The 18,745-nt window shown below is 43.3% G+C and overlaps 1 protein-coding gene across 2 annotated transcripts in view; it reads right to left on the reverse strand.

The window, feature by feature from the left end:
• DOCK8 (dedicator of cytokinesis 8) overlaps positions 1–18,745 on the reverse strand; it is a 567,196-nt gene that overhangs the window by 18,804 nt on the left and 529,647 nt on the right. For both annotated transcript variants that reach the window (XM_085632978.1, XM_085632979.1), the window contains 6 exons: positions 14,853–14,996; positions 10,187–10,318; positions 4,982–5,116; positions 3,780–3,869; positions 2,385–2,621; positions 1,360–1,503 (listed from right to left, as the gene is read on the reverse strand). In XM_085632978.1, the coding sequence (XP_085489104.1) occupies positions 1,360–1,503; positions 2,385–2,621; positions 3,780–3,869; positions 4,982–5,116; positions 10,187–10,318; positions 14,853–14,996 (882 nt within the window). The remainder of the gene's footprint in view (positions 1–1,359; positions 1,504–2,384; positions 2,622–3,779; positions 3,870–4,981; positions 5,117–10,186; positions 10,319–14,852; positions 14,997–18,745) is intronic.

Here is an 18,745-nt window from a genome sequence, read left to right on the forward strand (position 1 = left end):
CCCTGGAAACATCCTATAATGCTATGAACAAATTAAACATTTTGCATAGAAAGGGAATGCAGCTGGCACCATCTCTGTGCCTTCATTTAAAACATAAAGGGCCTCATTATGATGTCGGGCGGAATGTCATCTGACAGCTTGTAGGAGGTTTTCCGCCCGACATCAAAAGTTTCTATTTGACCACTGTATTATGATACTGGCGGTTAGAGGGAATCCTGCGGGGGAATTCTGCTTCACTTCCGATGGGCTCACGTAGCCCGTCGTGCGGCGGGAGGGAATGTGATCCTCAATTGGCAGCGGAGCCAGCCTCGGCTCCGCCGTCAGGATTTCAATTTTGCTTCCCGCCTGCCATCAAAAGGCAGGCACAAAGTGACTTTGGGGACCCCTAGCGGGCCCCCTTCTCCCCTGGTCCTCCACAATGGGGCCTGGGAGGGCCCTGTGGTACCCCCCTAAATATTCCTGCACCGTGTGGCAAGCACTGCATGGTGTTTGCCACACGGTGCAGGGATGTTTAAACTCTGTATTTTTTCCATTGTGGCATGTGCTGCGAGCGACAGCACAAGCCGCAATGGAAAAAAATACAGGATCCGACCACCAATTCGGCAGTCAGATCATAATCTGGGTAGCTGGACCTCTGGCTCCTTGTCAGGCGGTCCAGCTTCCGCCACAGTAGGAAGCGCGTCTGTCCAGCATCGTAATCGGCCCCAAAGAGTCTTGCTTGCATCCTGTGAAAAATGTAAATTAACTCAAAGGGCAGCATCACTGGTGGAAGGACCACATATGCAAAGAAACAAGGAGATATTGAGCAAGAGGTGGGGGAAAAAGAGAAAAACTGTGAGAATGTAATGAAGAGACTGGAGAAATGAGTGGAGTGGATTTCCAAAGACAATGGTGCACTGGCAAGGGAGGAATGTTGGTAAACTAATTGATTAATGCAAAGGATTATGGAGATCAGGAATAAAACGGAGCTGGAAAAGGAACACTAGTTTCGAGAAACCTCTGCCCTCTACCAAGTGAACAGAAGGCACCTATGTTCTCTTCACCCGATGTTGGTACCTCTGTGCAGCATCAGTATTACCAACTGTTACAGAAAATGTCAGCCACTGGTTTAAATCCAGCCTGGCTTACAATGTGCATGCAGGAAAGACATTAAAAAACAAAAAAATTTGAAATGTAATTTGTGCAACAGACTGAAAGAAAAATGGATGAGGACAAACGAGAGACAATGGAGAGTAGGGCCCTTACACGCACAGGACACTGGAGAATCCTGGGCATGAATACCACACTCAAATTCAGTGCGGTACACAACTTACTATGATTCTATACCAAGGCTTAACAAGTTCACACTGAAATGCATACCTGATTGACTGTAGCTCCGACAGACCCCTGGAGAACCATCTGCAGCATCTTGGCATCTGGAGGCTCCTGGTGTGTGGCAATTGCCAGCTCCAGCGTTTTCTTCTGCATGTCTTCGATGGCAACTTCAATTGGGGTTAAGATGAACTAACAAAACAAAATTAAAATGCTTATTCATAACTGGTGGTGATCACTGCATAGACTCCAATGCTTCGGGTCATTGTTGGCTTGTGATTCCGGGAACCAGTATCAGGATGTACGTGACATATCATGAATATGAGCATTTCTGCTGCAATCCCGAAGGGGCTATCCAGTGAAGAGACGAAGACAGGGACAGATGTACATCAAGTATTATGACACCAATAAAGATTTTTAAGAACCGTTCCCTGGACCCCTGCCTGCTCTTCAACAAACCTTTCTGTTAATTTACAAAAGAAAAAGGGTCCCCAAGGCGCTCCCCCACCTTTGTTAATGGGTTGTGATCTCCTCTGGGGCCTCAGTAACTTTTCAATATTTTGCGGTCAGATTTCCATTGCAAAAATTTGGCACATAGCATATCGATTTGGTATTTAGAAACGAGGCCTACAACACGCCCATTCCAAATACCAAACCGGTATCCATTCACAATTCCATTTTAGCAGTCGAGAAAACGTTTCCAGCTCCTAAAATGGGGATTACTAGGTCTGAAAAAGCATTTTTAGTGTCGCAAATGCCAAATCTGAGCATTTTAGACCATAACAATTCTTAGTACATCTAGCCCACGGTTTTTCTACCCAGTCCTGCATCTCTAACAATCACCAACAACAGGAATTTGAGAATGGCCATTTGTTTGATATCTGCTTGGCTTTTGAGACATATTGTAAAAACATTTAAAAAATGCCCCTTTAATTGTCTCAGTTGTATCAGTTTGGGGTTCTTCCTGATCTACAGCTCCCCACTGCCATTAAAAGATCCTCTTGCTAGGGTATTATAGTAGAATTCCTTGCTTCCCATCACAGTGATTTTGAATGTTGGACCCATCACTGTACCTCTTCCTTCTGAATGACGTTGATTCTGGTTTTGATGTAGGGAAACGCATGCATTGTGGTAAGGATGGTTTTCCGCTTGTACTGTTCACAGAGGCCACCTCTTGGTCGTCCGTCCAGAGTAAATGGAGTGGTGTACATGAACCGCCTCAGATTGAAATTCTTTTCGAAGTATGTAACCCTGTCTTTCATTTCGTACTCATCAAAATAAGGCTCAACAAATGTAATTTGTATGTAGGCCTAGAAGAAAAAAATAAAAGAAAAGCACCCCTCCCAAATTAATAGATAACATTTCACATCCCACAGAATGCATGAAAAACGACCGTCAAATAAATAAATTTCATTTATAAACGGTCTTGACATTGAATATGTTATACGAAACATGCGGACGTGCATTACAAAAGGTCTCCTAACCTGGTTCCAGAAGGTCCAAATCCATGCCACATTTAGATGTATGTAAATGTGTTCCATTCTGGTTAATTAAGTACCCTGGGTATATATTCTGAAAATGAAAATCTATAATGTATCTGGCAATCCTTGACCTATGTTGGACACCCCTTTTATAACTCAGTTGGCACATCACCTCTGCTCTCTGAAATCATCACTCTCTGGCAATAAGGTCATAGGTCCAGCTTACCGAAGCTAATGGCCTTCCCTTCTTTTGACCCGGGGTGAGGACTGCAGTCAATAAGGACCACCAAAATTGTTTCAACAAAATTTCTTTCAAAAAACGATTGCTGTGTGGTAGTTCTACTCCACTCCACCACGCCACTTTATGCCACTCCACTCTGACATTCTATGCCACTCCACTCTGCGACACTCTACACCCCTCCTCTCTACAACACTCTATGCCACTCCACTCTACGACAGTCTATTCCGCTCTGTGCAACGCTACGCTACAACACTCTACTCCACTCTATGCAACACCCTTTATGCTACTCCACTGTGCTCTATGCCACTCCACGACACTCTATGCAACGCCACTCTACACCACTCAACTCCACTCTTACACTCTACTCCATTCTACACCACTCACCTCTATGCCACTCTACTCCTCTCTACGCCTTTCCACTCTACAACACTCTACTCCCTCCACGACACTCCATACCACTCCACTCTACCTCACTCAATGGCACTCCACTCCATTCCACTCAACTCTACTCTAGACCATTTTACACCACTCCACACCTCTCCATGCCACTCCAGTCTTCTACACACCAAACCCCTTTACCCTTCTAACTTTTAACCATGCTGAACAGCAACCATGATGTTGTACAACATAGCTAAAGCATATTGGCAAAGCCAATACCTCTTGCATAAATGAGACCTATTGGCTTTGCCAGTGCTTGTTTCATACGCTTGCCATACCACATTGGATTTATTTAATATGGCTCATACCTTGTTAGGATCAAGCTTTGCTTTGTTCACTGGAGCAGAATCCTTTATCACTTCTACAGCTTCCACACCAAAACACTGACTATAAAAGCCCTGCAGAGAAAAAAACATAAAGTAGTTTTTTTGTATCAGTATATTTTTAAGTTATTTTAAGCACCTTTTATTGGTTTTTATTATATATCAACACATACATCACAAATTGTCATGTTTCATCGTATATTTAACTTGTATCCAGCATTTATGCATGACATAGCAATTGTTTCTGTTCTTACAATGGTTATTAACAGGATTTCAGGCAATCCCTAGGCTTGTTTTATAATCTCATTGTGGTACTGGTATCACTTTAGTTATCTTTACTATGCCGTATGAACCTTTGAATCAAAACTATAACACTATAATAATATAATCTCAACTAATCCTCAATCCCACTCAGATAGGTGTATGCCCGTTGATTTCTCCACATTATGGTCCTAGTTGCCCTCTTCCTGGAGACCAACGTCTATAATTCCGCCTGTGTTTCAGCACTGTCTTTTGTGCACATCTAGCAGTTACCACTAGTCTGTGTGGATTAGCTCTAGTGAAGTTGAATACATTTATTTTTTAAGTCAGTGAGAAACAGCAATCCATTGGTTATAAATATCTATGCATAGTGAGTCAAGCAAAAACTCTACCTAAAGTTTATGCAATTCACTTGTTAACTTATTGTAACATTTCTGGTGCAAATAATTTCTCAGATTTCAGACCCTGGCCGTCCATAGCTACTCTACGGTACCTACTTGCGCAATCCGCTCCACCCTTTAATCGTATCCGTACATTAAGGTTGCTTATTATTATTATTATGTATTACTCCCTCCCTGTCTTCATAAAAGTCTACAATCACGACTCTCTGGAAAGAAATCGTGATGAAGCATATGTAAAATTTGCTGGTATGAGCTTATGTCTACAAAACAATTGACACAACTTACTGTACAGTCTCTGACACCATACACCATACATCCTGTCTACTCTGAACCAAATGCCTCTATGGGAAGAAGGCAAGCGATCCATTCAACAAGAGCGATTGATCACTTTCAAGCCTTTGTGTTAAAAAAACATTCTTGAACTAATGGTAAATAGGCTCTCCATCAGAATATGTGATTACAATGACATGATTTATATCTCTCACTTTACAATATAGTACATGTTAAGAAGGCATTGTGGTTTACCTCAAGCCGATGGGAAATCTCCGGCAATTTAGTAATTGCAGGCTCTTTGTAAATATATTCTTGCTCATCCAAATCACCAAATTTGGCTCCATAGAACCCTACACGAAAGTAGGTCCCAAACATTCTTTTGTGACCCTGAGGGATAGGAGTGCAGGAGTTGGAAATAGTTAGGTATCTATTGATATTATCACACTCTGACTATTACAACACCAGAACAAAACACTTAAAAATATGGCTCCACTAAACACATTGCTCTAGCACTTAGAGTAAACGGTACTTTACATTTGCTGATGTTTGCGTACAATATTTAAATATTTGCAACATAACACTGTGGGCTATCACTGGTTTCTAGAGGATCAACCAACCTTATTTTGTGTTTTTTTAAACATTTTATTGCCATTTTATTATACATGTTAACAATAATAGTATTATTGTAATTGAATATTATTTTGTGCATACAATAGACGATAAAAACATACTATTCAGTGGTGCAACAATACATAATCACTCAGTATCCTGTCCCTGAGTGTTCCCTGTAGTGTCATATATTATGACGTATACTCTGTTCCTTTTTCCCCCTGAAGTCACTCGCTGTCTTTTGACATCTGCACCTCCGGTGGGGATTCACAGATGTCGCCATGGAATCTGTTCCAGTTTCCCCATATCTGGGGCATTTTTGGGGCAACCCCGATGGATGAAGACCGATCTCTCTGTGATCATCGTGGCGTCCATATCACAGCACCATTGTCTGTGTGTCGGGGCTAGTCCTGAGCCCCAGCTCTGCGCTATATTACGCTTTGCTAACGCTAGTCCCAGTGTCACCCAGTCTTGAGCTGCATTGTTCAGATCAGTGGGTTCCCAAATGTTGAGCAAACATCTCTTTGGTTCAGGTGGAACCTGTACCCTAGTGAACTGTGATAGCGTACGCAGCATTGCCTCCCAAAAGTGAGTAATTACCGGGCAGTCCCAGATCATGTGCCAAAAGGTACCGATGGCACCGCATTGTCTGAGGCAGAGTGGAGTGTTTGTCCTACCCAGTTTGTGTAGCAGGATGCGCGTATAATAGATGCGATGTAGGACTTTCAGTTGTACCAGTTTTCATGTGGAAGGTATCGCCACTTCCCTTGGGGATGCTAGGGCTGCCTGCCAGTCCTACTCATCTAGGTCGCCCATGTCTGTTTCCCACTGCTCCTTTAGGGCTGTCAGGGGGTCAGGCTGATTATTAATTTTTTTTTGTAAGTCAGGGAGATAGCTTTCTTACTTAGGTGGGCTGTGAGAAGTCTGTCTTCTAATGGTGAGGCCTTCGGGAGTTTCGTGGCTGGTGGAATCGCTGCCATGAGTGCGTGTCTAACCTGCACATATCTATACGCTTCCGTCTGTGCTAGTTTGTAGGTGGCTTGCAGTTGTACAAATGGGATAACTTCACCTTGTCTCCCTCTCTGGAGATGCATATTAAGTCCCATTTCTGAAACCCCTTAGTGTTGCGCAATTTCCCTAACATCTGGGTGTCCCATAGCGGCGTGGCCTGCGTGATGGTTCCCTCCCACCCCAATGCTCTCTGTGCCACATGCCAAATTTGTAGTGTGTGGGCCATGGGGCCTGTGTGGGTCATCTTTCTAGATCTATTATACAGTGCCCCCATGATCCCTTCTTTTTCAAGTAGATGCCTGTCCATACGATATGCTGGGTCCTCCTGTGGCACATGTAGCCACTGGTTTATCACAGTGAGCTGGGACACCCAGTAATACATTTGTAAATGTGGGAGAGCTATACCTCCGTCATACCAGCTTCGTACTAATTTCTTCATGGCAATACGGGTTGCTCTTCCGACCCATAACAAGTTAGTTACCTCTGAACTTATCATCGTGAAATAGGATGGGGGGATCGGAAAGGGAGTATTCTATAAAATATATAAGAATATAGGAAGTGCCATCATTTTGAAGAGGGCTGCTCTTCCTAGTAACGTAAGTGGTAGTGAACGCCAATGCTTGACATTCTGGCGGAATCCCATCATAGGGTTTCATAAGATTTTCTTCCGTGAAAAGTGCTATTTGAGGGGTAATGTATATGCCCAGGTACCTGAATCTCTGTTCCGCACTTTGAATTTCACAATTGCGGGGCAGTCTAGGCAGAGGGCCGTGCAGCACACACAAAAGTGATTTCGACCAGTTTATTGTATAACCTGAGGCCCTGCCGGAAGATGCACAGATGTCTAATAGGCAGTTGATGGACCGTGATGGGGACGTCAAGTAAAGCAGCACATCGTCAGCATATAATGATATGCGATCCTCTCATCCCATTGTCCACCTTAGTCCCCGGACTACTGGGTCCTGTCGTACCCAAGCCGCCAGTGGCTCTAACACTATTGCAAATAAAAGTGGGGAAAGTGAGCATCCCTGTCTAGTTCCTTTCCTAAGGGGGAAAGCCGCCGAAATTCGGCTGCTAGGCCACCACCTGCACCAAAGGTTTATTGTACAATAAGCATATCCAGTTGCAGAAGTTGGGCCCGAAGTTCAACCAACCTTATTGATGTTCCTTGAAGATAAAATAATCTTGAGAGCACACACAGCGATATATCACACTCCAGCATGAATGAGACAAATACCCAGGTAGCACCATTACCACAGGCGTTCATGTAACTTTCTAAAGTACCAGCATCCACTGAAAGGTATGCTGGTAATGAGTGGATAACAGGAGTGTAAAGGAGAATTAACATTAAAATCTGATAAATTCTCCTATTCGCAAGCACTACTCCTTCATCCATTGCCAGTTTTTGGCAGCTGTTTACAACGCCATAGTAGCTATTCAGGGTGTGTCTGTGGTGCTCTATTGAAGATTTATCACTTGTGCTTCAGTCGGTTCTGCACCTTTTGTTTAGTCAGGGAGTGATACACTGTATGCATTGAGCCCAAACTTCCACAGAAAAACTCAGTTTCAAATAGCGTAAGAAAATGAATTCCTTGAGACATTTCCTCTTCTAGATGTGGGAGAATATGTGCATATGGCTAACAAAGAAAAGATTTCAGTCTGATTCTGCAACATCTTGGAAAGGGAGCCTGCAATGCACAGCATCACCATTGGCTACGCACTGGAAAGGGTGCAATGAGAATGAAAGGCGTGCCACATTTGTTTGGTGTACAAAGCAGGAAATGTATCTAATAAATTGAGATACTCTTTACTTTTGGATGATGTCAGTAAACAGCGTTTAATTCTGTAATTATAAAAAGAAAAAGTAAGAGATGTGATAAAGTACGTATGTCAGTCAGAGATAGTTCCGTTTTGTAGGGTAGTGGTTGACTAGCACATAAATCATGCTTGGTTAACATACCATACAAACAAAATACATTACCTCCCCATCCCTTTCATTGTCCTACTCTTTAATCAACTAGGGGGCTCTGCCCTCATCAGATTGATATCATAATGTATCTTGATAAATAAGTTCCCAGATTAATAACTTTTACCTATATCTAGCCCTGCCTAACATGTGACGTAGAGAGTAACGGGCAGCCAGCATTTCCTGACCCTACTTACAAAGAGGACCACGATTGCAGAGGAAGCTTCTAGATAGGGGGAAGGGACCTGGAAAAGATGGAAGTACTGAGGCAAAGAGTTATCCGTCACTGCCAAGTCAGCTTTGAGCTATTTCAGGACTGGGATCAAAGAAGTTTAAATACAAAGACAAAGTGACATGCGTGCATAGAATCAGGTGTGTCTGTGCCTATCTTGAAAGCAACTATTTTGGTATGCTGAGATGTTGATGAAGTCTTTCAGGTGGGGGCGAAGGTCACTGAACATCATTGGAAGCTTTCTGGGTTACAGGAGCTGAGATCTTTCTTAGGCATCTGAAAAACTAGAAAGGATGCCAACAGGAATGGATGGCAAATAGGGCCATCCTATCCTACCAAAAGCCTTCTTTACATTAATAATTCGGTACCATGTGACCGTATAATTTGGGATAGGATTGTTATAGGGATAAATATGATGTGGATATATAATTAATGTAATAGATTTCTTCAAAATGAACATCTTTTTAATGAGTACAAATTAATAAAAGTAACACTATATTATGTGGTTAAAAGGTGTTGTTACATTCTTGAGGCCCTCCAGTCACAAGGGGCCCTTCTTTAGCAAAGAACGACAGCATTCCCTTGAACATTTCAGTTTTAACATCCAATCATGTTTCTTGTGCCTGGATGGCAGGGGTGTTATTAAATCACCCCCAATAAACGTCTGTGGTTTTCAGGGAGAGGGCTTAACACGTTAGGAGGAAATTCTTTCTCAAAATCTGACATAAACCATGTATTAAAATGTATCTGAGGCAAGTATAGTAACTTTGAACAATTGTAAATTATACACTCCTTATCAAATAAGTGTAAAAATGTGCAGTTCTTCATGGTTATGATATAGAATTGATTATTTCACCACATTTACTCATTACTTATATGTCACGATTTATCATCACATTCTAGGAGATTAGAAATTTAAAGTATGGTAAGTCCCATGCATGGGAGTTAACCAGCGAATATTCCTTTGTGAAAAGCCATGTTTCACTTGTTTGCATGCATCCTGGTCCGACATGATGACTAGAGGGATATATTCATCTCCAACTCAAACTCTTCCAATTCTACACAGGATACCTTCACAAGTCAGATCTACCAGTCTGAAATCTGACTGATATGGTTGCACATATTGCAAAATATGCAGCCAGAATTATAAAAACATTGTGCTGTTTCTCTGAGCCCTACTTATGTGATGCAGCCTTCAATGGCTTTGAATGAAAATAGTGTTGACAGGTAAAACACACAGGCTATAATTCCATCATCTAGTCCCACTGACCAATTTGAGAATTGTAAGGTTTATCAATCCCAATATTCTAGACATTTGGGCAAGGGAAAGGGAAATGATCCCACAGCTTCCTGAGGCCCTTTACCTGCTCTTCAGGCAGATACTTGTGAGCAATCTTCTCCGTGAACATTTGTTGCCTACTCCTGATTCTCCACCTAAACCCAAGAACCGATACTCCTGCAACTACGTACGTGTATGTACAGAAAAACAGTATGATGGACCTGCACTCGGATTCAGGATCCTGCAGTGCATTATTAACATATATAAATAAATGAACTCAAATGTTTCTATCCTCTTCTTTTGTAAAAGTGCACAATATACTTTCGGAATATATTTCTCTGGCATACTCTTGCCATGTACCCTGTTAATGATGCTGTCAAAGGCCTTCTGCAGCTTGTCGTGAGTAGAGGCCAGTTTTCGGAAATCCCGATGCGCTTCCAGTATTGGGATTACAATTTTGTAAACTTCATTCACCGTCTCATATAAGCCTGCCTGAGAAAAGAAAAGTGTGACACATAATTAGAATTATTAGCGTAAGCTGTTGAGATGAAAGAGCAAGGCCATAGCTAACCAACTTTTATTTTTGGTTTTGGTTCACCTTTAATAACAATGTTTGAGAATTCCTTGAAGATGCTGGAAGTTGGTAGTAATGTGCAACTAAGCAGGGTCCCAATATAGCCTTAGAGCCTGACGTAGCGGGCTCTACAGTCCATTAAAAGCTCGCTCCAGCGTTAAAGGCCCGAGTTGAAGGCAGGGGCCTTTAACAAGAGATCTGGTCTTTAATGGCTGTAAGAGCCCGCTACAGAGGGCTCTAAGGCTATTAGAACATTCTGCCCCTAGAGGGCAGAATGTTCTAATTTGTAAAACAAAGGTCTCACGGAGCCCGAGGGTGTTGAAATCCCCTCGGGCTCCACGAGGCCTTTCTCAGAGCAAAAGCTGTGAACAAACATTGGAATGTTGATGCTCCGGGTTTCCCTCAACCATTGGAAGCCAAGAGCCCTCCACTGTCAATGGAGCGCTAAACATTCCGCTGTTCTAATATTGTGAGGCATATACTTCTGAAGTGTGTAGCAACAATATAACTATAAGTCATTTGTTTTTCACATTTGTAATAATTGTTAAATTGATAAAACAAAGATTTCCATATATATTTTCGACTCACTGATTTAGTGTAATGTGGTACTAATGCATTACTGAAATGCCGTTCAACTCCATTTCTTTAAGATAAGAAAAATCGTGGCAATTCTAGTAGTACTGTGTAAGTGGCTACATCTCTATACTCCTTGTATTATGTGGGTTCACCTGACAAATCATTTCTCGAACTAAGTACACCTCTTTGTTTTTCGTAAATGACATTTGGTTTGACCTTGCAAATAATTGCCTGCAAACTGAATTAAATATCTGTGTTCCATAAAGATTTTATCTAGGTTGAGCTCACAAGTACTCTCTTACTAGTAAAGTTGTAATCACACCCCTACAATTTAATATATTCTTGGCTTGCATACTATATTATCTTCTTACTCCGTTTTAGGAGATTCATTTATGCGAGTTCCTTGCACCTCACATCTGGAGTAACCTCCGAAATACTTTCTTCCTAGTTGTGTTGCAACCACGCACCTGGATCTTGAGTTATTCCTAAAATTCACTTTATAGAACCTTCTAGGTCTATTGTAGGGTCTGAATAATCAGCATCCTAGTAAGTTAGTATTCAATAGGATAGCAAATTAATTCCTAAGAGACCAGTATCACTCTGATATCCTAAAAATATAACATGTATAAGTAAAGCGCTCATTCACCCGTAAGGGTATATTGGCACTGAATTATAGAAGCTTACTCAGTGGTACTTATTTTATCAACTTTGGAAGAATAGCTGATTGGACCCGCTGGTATTTGAACCCGTGACCATGAGGTCAGACATAGGTCCCTGCAGCGGCTGCATTAGTTGACCACACTTGTCTTGATCCTGCTGTAGCTCTCATACACACAAGGTTGCATCTGGCCTCCCTGAGCCTTAGTAGGTTCCAGTCCTTAGCAAAGTCCTGTTTCAGTCACTTTTTCTGTCGTGTCATGAGTACGACAATAGCTATTACCGGTCTGGGTAACACTAGCCAGTAGTAGGTGCCCTCCTCCACCTAACGATTTGAACTGCTTAACTTTTTCATCCAGCAAGCAAATGAACTCTGCCAAGGCCAGGCACCAGAAGGAACAGCTATATTTGACTGTATGAGTGTCACGGCACAATTAGTGATCTAAAAAGAAGGAGAAACCACGTGGCACTATTGAACAATCCTGCAGCACATAAAAGAGGAAAACTACCCGGATATAAGAAGCGAAAATCCCACCTGCAGTCAATAGGATGTGCGAAATATTCTAAATAGTTGCAATAACGTTACCCCACGGTATAGAAGATGCATTTAACTACTTTTGCATTCACAGAAATGTGTCTGTTTTACTTTCATTACTTTGGGTTCCATCACCATGATCGTCAAATTTCAATTTCAGGAGATTTTGGAATGAGCCTCAGTTATGCTCTCTCAGGCTCACAGGTAAACATTAGGATTTTTTTTTAACATTAGCAGCCCAGGCCCAGGTAGGGATGCTTGCCTCATTTGTGCGGTAACATTACCACCTTCTTCTCCCTCCTTAGGGATGGTGACAGATGCTAACGAAATCTGCTCCTCCTCCTCTCTTAAAGAAACCCTTTCAAGATCCTGAGAACGTGGGCAATTATTGTCCAAGTTCTGCACTGCCATGCCCTGGAAGCATTCTAGAGAAGGCGGCGCTTATCCAGCTCCATACCTTACTGGGATAACATGACATGCTTGATCGCTGCCTATTGTCAAGGACTGAACGCTGTGAAGGAATCTCAATTTTTTTCTTGATTGTCCAAAGAAAAGGCAACTCCTCCCTGTAAAGGTCTCACAGGGAGGGATGAGGGGCTTGATAGGACCAGCATACAGGCCCCAAGGATATGGTAAGGAGAAGAAGTATGCTGTTCCTAGGGAAGCGGTAGGATGAAAGAAGAGACAGGCCACATCAGTAATGAGGGTTACCAAAAGGTGCTAGACAGGAAAAGGTAGTGAGTGCTCGTCCAGGGATAGATCCAATAAGGAGCAAGGGCCCTCACACAACAGAGGGGTGTCATGCTTCATCATAGGGCAGCTCCTCATTGGGTCGGCGCTGCAATGCCCAACGGGCCCCGTAGGGAGGCTCTTTGCCGGAGGTCTTCTCGGTTTGCCGTTGTGAAGCTAAATGATGTTATGTGAAGGTGCCTATGTGTAGTGAGTAGAAGTGGGATCATGTATGTGAGGTTTAAAAATGGCTCCTGGATTCTCCAAAAACAGTTTATTTGAGGAGTACCTGGGCCATGAGTAAAAAGAGTCATGAACTGAGGAGGGAGAATTAAACTTGTATCAGTGCTAGTGAGTTGTGCAGGGGGTCAACATGTTTCATGCTTTAATCAGTCCGTGAGGATCTAGGCAATTCTTCAGGACCTATTATCGTCATCTACTCTGAGGGGGCGGCAAGTCGTGTTTAGCCAAAGGGAGCTAGGAGTTACGTCCCCTCAAGTCAGGATTCCACAGTAGTAAGACTGAAAAAATAAAAAAGATAAATAACACACAACCTCTGCATAAACATGAGCACCAAAGTGACTTCTAAAAACATCCAGATGTAGAGAAAATCGAAACAGCTATTGACAACTAATCACACTGAAGAAAAGAGACCGGAAAACCCCACCTGACTTTAGTGAACAAGGATCTGACCATTGGCTATGTATGGGTGGTGTAGTCAATGGTGGTGTAGTCAGATTTATCTTGAACATTTTATGTGATGAATTATTCATAGGATGGTATGGATCACCATAGGCAAAAGACTGTGGATTTTCACGTTTATTCAAGAATGCCCGCCAGTAGTAGGGTGGTAGTGTAAGCCAGAGGACAAATTCTCCAGGTAGATAACTAGGCTATGTTCTTCTGCCTGAGCCACTAAAGTTGGTGGTGCCTACCGCTCACGTTTAATCTGCCCGGTAATTTTTTTGGACCTAAAGAATTGATGAAGGTAGATCAATAAACGTGTTTTAAATTGACTGGCCTAATTCAGCAGAAACAAAAAATAGCCAAAGAGTGTAACAGCCCTGGAATTGTCGCTATTTTGGTGGGCGTAGTAGAGAGCTGGCTGCCTGATAGGTGGCAATTTGTGCTCTTAAATAAAATCTGTTCTAAGCGAATAAGTACAAAAGGGCAAACCAAAGAGCTGTTCTGGGTTCTGTGCATTTCAATACGTAGATTAGGAACCAGTAAATTAAGTGTGTTTATTTGCAGGGCCCTGAATAAATGTCGTAGGGGTGAAAGGCGGAAAAGTGACAAAAATGACAAAAAACTTAAGTATATAGGGACGAGTTGCCTGCTAGGAAGAAACTGAGTAACAATGGGTAGGATAAAACAGTAATAGCCACACCGCTACAGGTGATAAGTAAAGTAGAAGGAAGGACTTTTCCACCAAAAAGTACTTCAATAAGAGAAATGTGGCCACACGAGAAAGCAGATGATAAGAGACTGAAAAATAATGTCCTAAAGGATTTTATCATTGATAATGCATTCAATTTACACAATCCTGAAGAAGAGGAATTGGCTACAAAAGACATATCAATGTGGAGTGGAACTGAATTTTTGAGAAAGCAATTGACAGCTGGAGCCTAAAAGAGGGCAAGGACATTTGCAGACTGTGCCAGAAACAGAAAGGCAAACCCATATCATGTTGTGAATCAGCTGCTACACATATCAAATAAATGCAATATTTACATCAGGGTTCTCCAAAGTTGATCCTGGAGGGCCGGACCCATGCCAGATTTTTAAGATAACTACATAGATCTAAATGGGGGATATGCAAAAAAATCTGGCATGGATCCGGCCTCCAGGACTGACTTTGGAGAACCCTGATTTTGATCAGGCTTATGTTGGAAAGCAGTAAGTTGCGGGAGTTTTGCACATTGTGGTAAGCAAAATCGTTTCCATGTTGCACTTACCGTGCTGAAGAGGTCAGTAGCTTGTTCCAAAAGTCCTACTAGGCCATTTTCTGAGAAATACCTTCCAGAACAAACCCCATCTTCATCAGGAGAGAGAATGTCGTCAGAGACCGCAGATTCCTCAAGCACATTGGAGGACACATTCTGGAACAAATGAGAGGAACCACATGTCAGCACCAGAAAACTCATTTGTAAACACAGGAATTAGTACCTGTACATTAGTAAAGCAGGTCTCAGCAGAGAGCCAATTAAGAACAAACTTCAGTTTTCGATCAATCAGATGTCTAATGGAAGTGTCACAACACTCACACTCAAACAAAGGGTAGCGACTTGTGTCATAGAGTTCTTGTTTTTTACTCTACTGCATACTTAAACAAACCCACATGTGACATGAATGAATAAAATTGTATTTATATAGCACATGGCTACCCTGAGGCCTCCCAGCGCTGTAGACAGGCAAGGCAGGTCAGCACAGTCGATTAGAGCGATGTCTTGAAGAGGTGAGTTTTTAGAAGTTTACGGAAGGCCAGCAGATTTTTTTCCTTCCGTAGAGTAACGGGAAGCGTATTCCAGAGTTTTGGTGCATTCAATGAAAAAGAGCGTCCACCCCATCTAGATCTTCGTATTATCTTTGGAGTGGCCAGAAAAGAGGAACTGGATCGAAGATTTCTGGGGGGTTGATATGGAGTGACAAGGGAGTGAGTAATGGCCGGGCCTGTTTTCCACATGGCTCTATGATAACAGTACAACTAGTCATCAGCACAGCTTCTAAACACTTCTCACATTGGACACACTATGTACGGACCCTCATTCAAACCAACCAAGCACAAACTAAGGACTAGCATGCTACATCTCCTTTAAAAGCACTTCAGTGGCTTCTCAGGCATATGTAGCGCTTTATAAATGAAACTTCAATACAATGTAACACAGTTTCAATAGTAATTCAAACGAGAAGTAAGAAAACGTGCAAATTCCAACATTTCACACATATTTTGTCAGATTTTTTTGATCTCTAGTGTTTTTCCAAAGCTGAATTTGAATGAAAATAAATATAAATGAAGGAATTCGTAGGGCAACTCATTCATAACTCAATATTGATTCCCTTCACTGCCTGACTTCCAATGGAATTGTATATGAGCTTCAAATTAAAATCAACGTACTCTCTGTCTAATCTTATCAAATTAAGCTCTCTCTCGTGCCAAAATATCCTCTAAAAAGGATGCATTTCACTGAAATATGTGCTGTGACAGGAATGTGTCCTGCATGATAGTTTCACATACACCCCTGCCCTAAATGACCTAATTGCAAGTGAATTTGGTATGCTGACTTCTTTTTGGCACCAGCACCCACGAACTCCAGCGTGTGCGCTGAGGCCAATGTCCTAAATTGACCCTGAGACGCAGAATCTAGCTCTGACATTAAGTGAGGCGTGTCAAATTGTATCCCTGTGGCCACACAAGTTACTATCTGAGTCCCTGGAACATGTAGAGTGAGCAATGGTGGCAGCATAACAGTTTTGAATCCTTAGTATCTGGAAAGGCCTGACTCCTGCTCCCAGAACTGAGCGCAATGCCCCCCATCTCGCTCATGTAAAGTTCAGTTCATGTGTCATGCCCACATCCTGCATAGATATCCGTGACTAACAAGTGGGTGTTGTGTGTATGGTGCCTGCTAGCAGGACTCCATGTTGGTTATATGTGTATGTATTTTACTGGCAAGTGGGTTCCATTTTGGATTTCCCTTTGCTTTCACATGGCTCAAGATGGTGGTGTTGATAGAGCCTTCCCAGGCAATGGAAGTTTATCACCTATATTCCTGAGCTGGAGGATTCCTGAGATGGAGACACAGAAGTGTGGATGGATGGAGAAAGGGCTGTCCATTGACATTTAACTTGACCTATTTGGCAAGGGATTGCTGATTAGTCCTTCCTCTGCATTATTATTTGTGTGATGGAAAGGGAATGGAGGCGAGTCATTAGATTTAGTTTTGGTGGGGAAGACATTTCACGGCAGGACCAAGGCTTGGTGTCGTCTGCGGAGTGGCCCATTGAGGAATGCTAATGGAAGCCAGTTGCAGAATTTCACACCCATTGTGCTCATGTCCTCGTGTCTGCTTCCCCTTGCTGCCTCTAATTGTCTTACCTGTATTTGTTCCCTGTGATTGTATTTTCCCCATTGCTGCATGTTTTATTCTTCTTGCTCTTTCTTTTCCTGATTCTTTTTAAAAATGTTGTTCTGTTTGCCCCGCTGTCTACTCGCTTCCCACCGTTTACTCCTCCCGCTTCCCTCTGGCCCTGCCCACCGCCTCTCAGCAACCCTTCTACCTCCCAGGGCCTACTTAATGGAGGTTGCAGCATGACCTCATTGAGCAGGTCCTCGTGTCTGCTCCCCCTTGCTCGCTCTGATTGTCTTACCTGTATTTGTTCCTGGTGATTGTACTTTGCCAATTGCACCTTGTTGTATTAGGCTTGCTCTGTCTTTGCCTGATCCCTTTTGTTTATTTTGTTTTGTTTACCCCGCAGGGCGCTCACTTTCTGCCATTTCCCCCTCCCGCTTTCCGCCTCCTGCCTGCCCCGCCCACTCCCTCCCAGCATCCTCACCGACCACAACCACCCCGGAACTACAACACTGCCTCCTGCTCAATGTCAGATCACTCTGCAAACACGCCACCAAAATCTGGGACACCATCACCATCACCACCCTCACCCGGATGCTATCTTCATTACAGAGACCTGGCTCTATCCCTCCTCCACTCCTGACATCACCACCATGATGCCCAACGGCTACAAGATGATACACTGGGACTGCATCAACAAACTCGGAGGAGGCATCACCATCATCCACAAATAAGCTATCCGTTGCACTACCACTGAAAACAACAACACACCAATCAAGGAAAACGTCAACTTCCAACTAGAAACTGGCAGCAAAACTACATCAGAGGCATCCTCAACTACAGACCCACAGGACCACGCCCCGGCTTCTGTAACACCATCCCCAAATTCCTCGCCCCACTCGCCATTGACTCCACGCGCTACATCTTCTTGGTGACCTCAACTTCCACCTCTATGACCCCAAAGACCCGCCATCCAAGGTTTCCCTCCAACCACCATATTATGATGACAGCAGTTAGATTGAAACCCACGGAGGGATTCTGCTCCTCTTCTAACTGGCTCACAGAGCCTGTTGGAAGAGCAGCAGAATTGTAATCCCTTGAATGACGGCAGAGCCTGCCTCGGCCCTGCCATCGAGATTGTGATGTTGGTTTCCGATAGCCTTTCCATGTCGGCCTTTCTGACATAGAAAGGCTGTCGTAAAGTGAGTTTGGGTCCCCCTAGCAGGGGCCCCACACCCCCCTGGCCCTCTGCTAAGGGGCTTGGGGGGCACCTATGGTACCCCCCTAAATATCCATGTGCAGTGTGGCAGGCACCTTATGGTGCCTGCCACACGGTGCAGTGATATTTCCAAAAATCAATTTATCAATGGAAGCTTGTGCTGCAGGCCTTTTCCGCTGGCAGCACAAGCTTCCATTGAAAAATAGATGTTTGCGGCCGCCCTGTCAGCCAACGAGAACACGATCTTGACTGGGGGGAAACAGCAGCCTTGATCCTCCTCGACCTCTCAGAAGTGTTCAATACAGCATCCCACCAAACACTCATCAAAAGACTCCACCACATCGAGATCCAGGGAGACGCCCCCAAATGGATCGCATCCTTTCTCACAGGACGAACCCAGAGAATCCGCCTACTATCCTGCTCTTTGGAATCCAAGTGCACCATCTGCAGCATCCCACAAGGTGCATCCCCCAGTCCCACTTTATTCAACAATTACATAACGTGCCTGGTCAACATCGTCAGAATCCATGGCCTCAATATCATGTCCTACACAGACGAC

Source organism: Triturus cristatus, chromosome 2_1, assembly GCF_964204655.1.
Source record: "Triturus cristatus chromosome 2_1, aTriCri1.1, whole genome shotgun sequence".
In the NCBI taxonomy this organism is placed as follows: domain Eukaryota; kingdom Metazoa; phylum Chordata; class Amphibia; order Caudata; family Salamandridae; genus Triturus; species Triturus cristatus.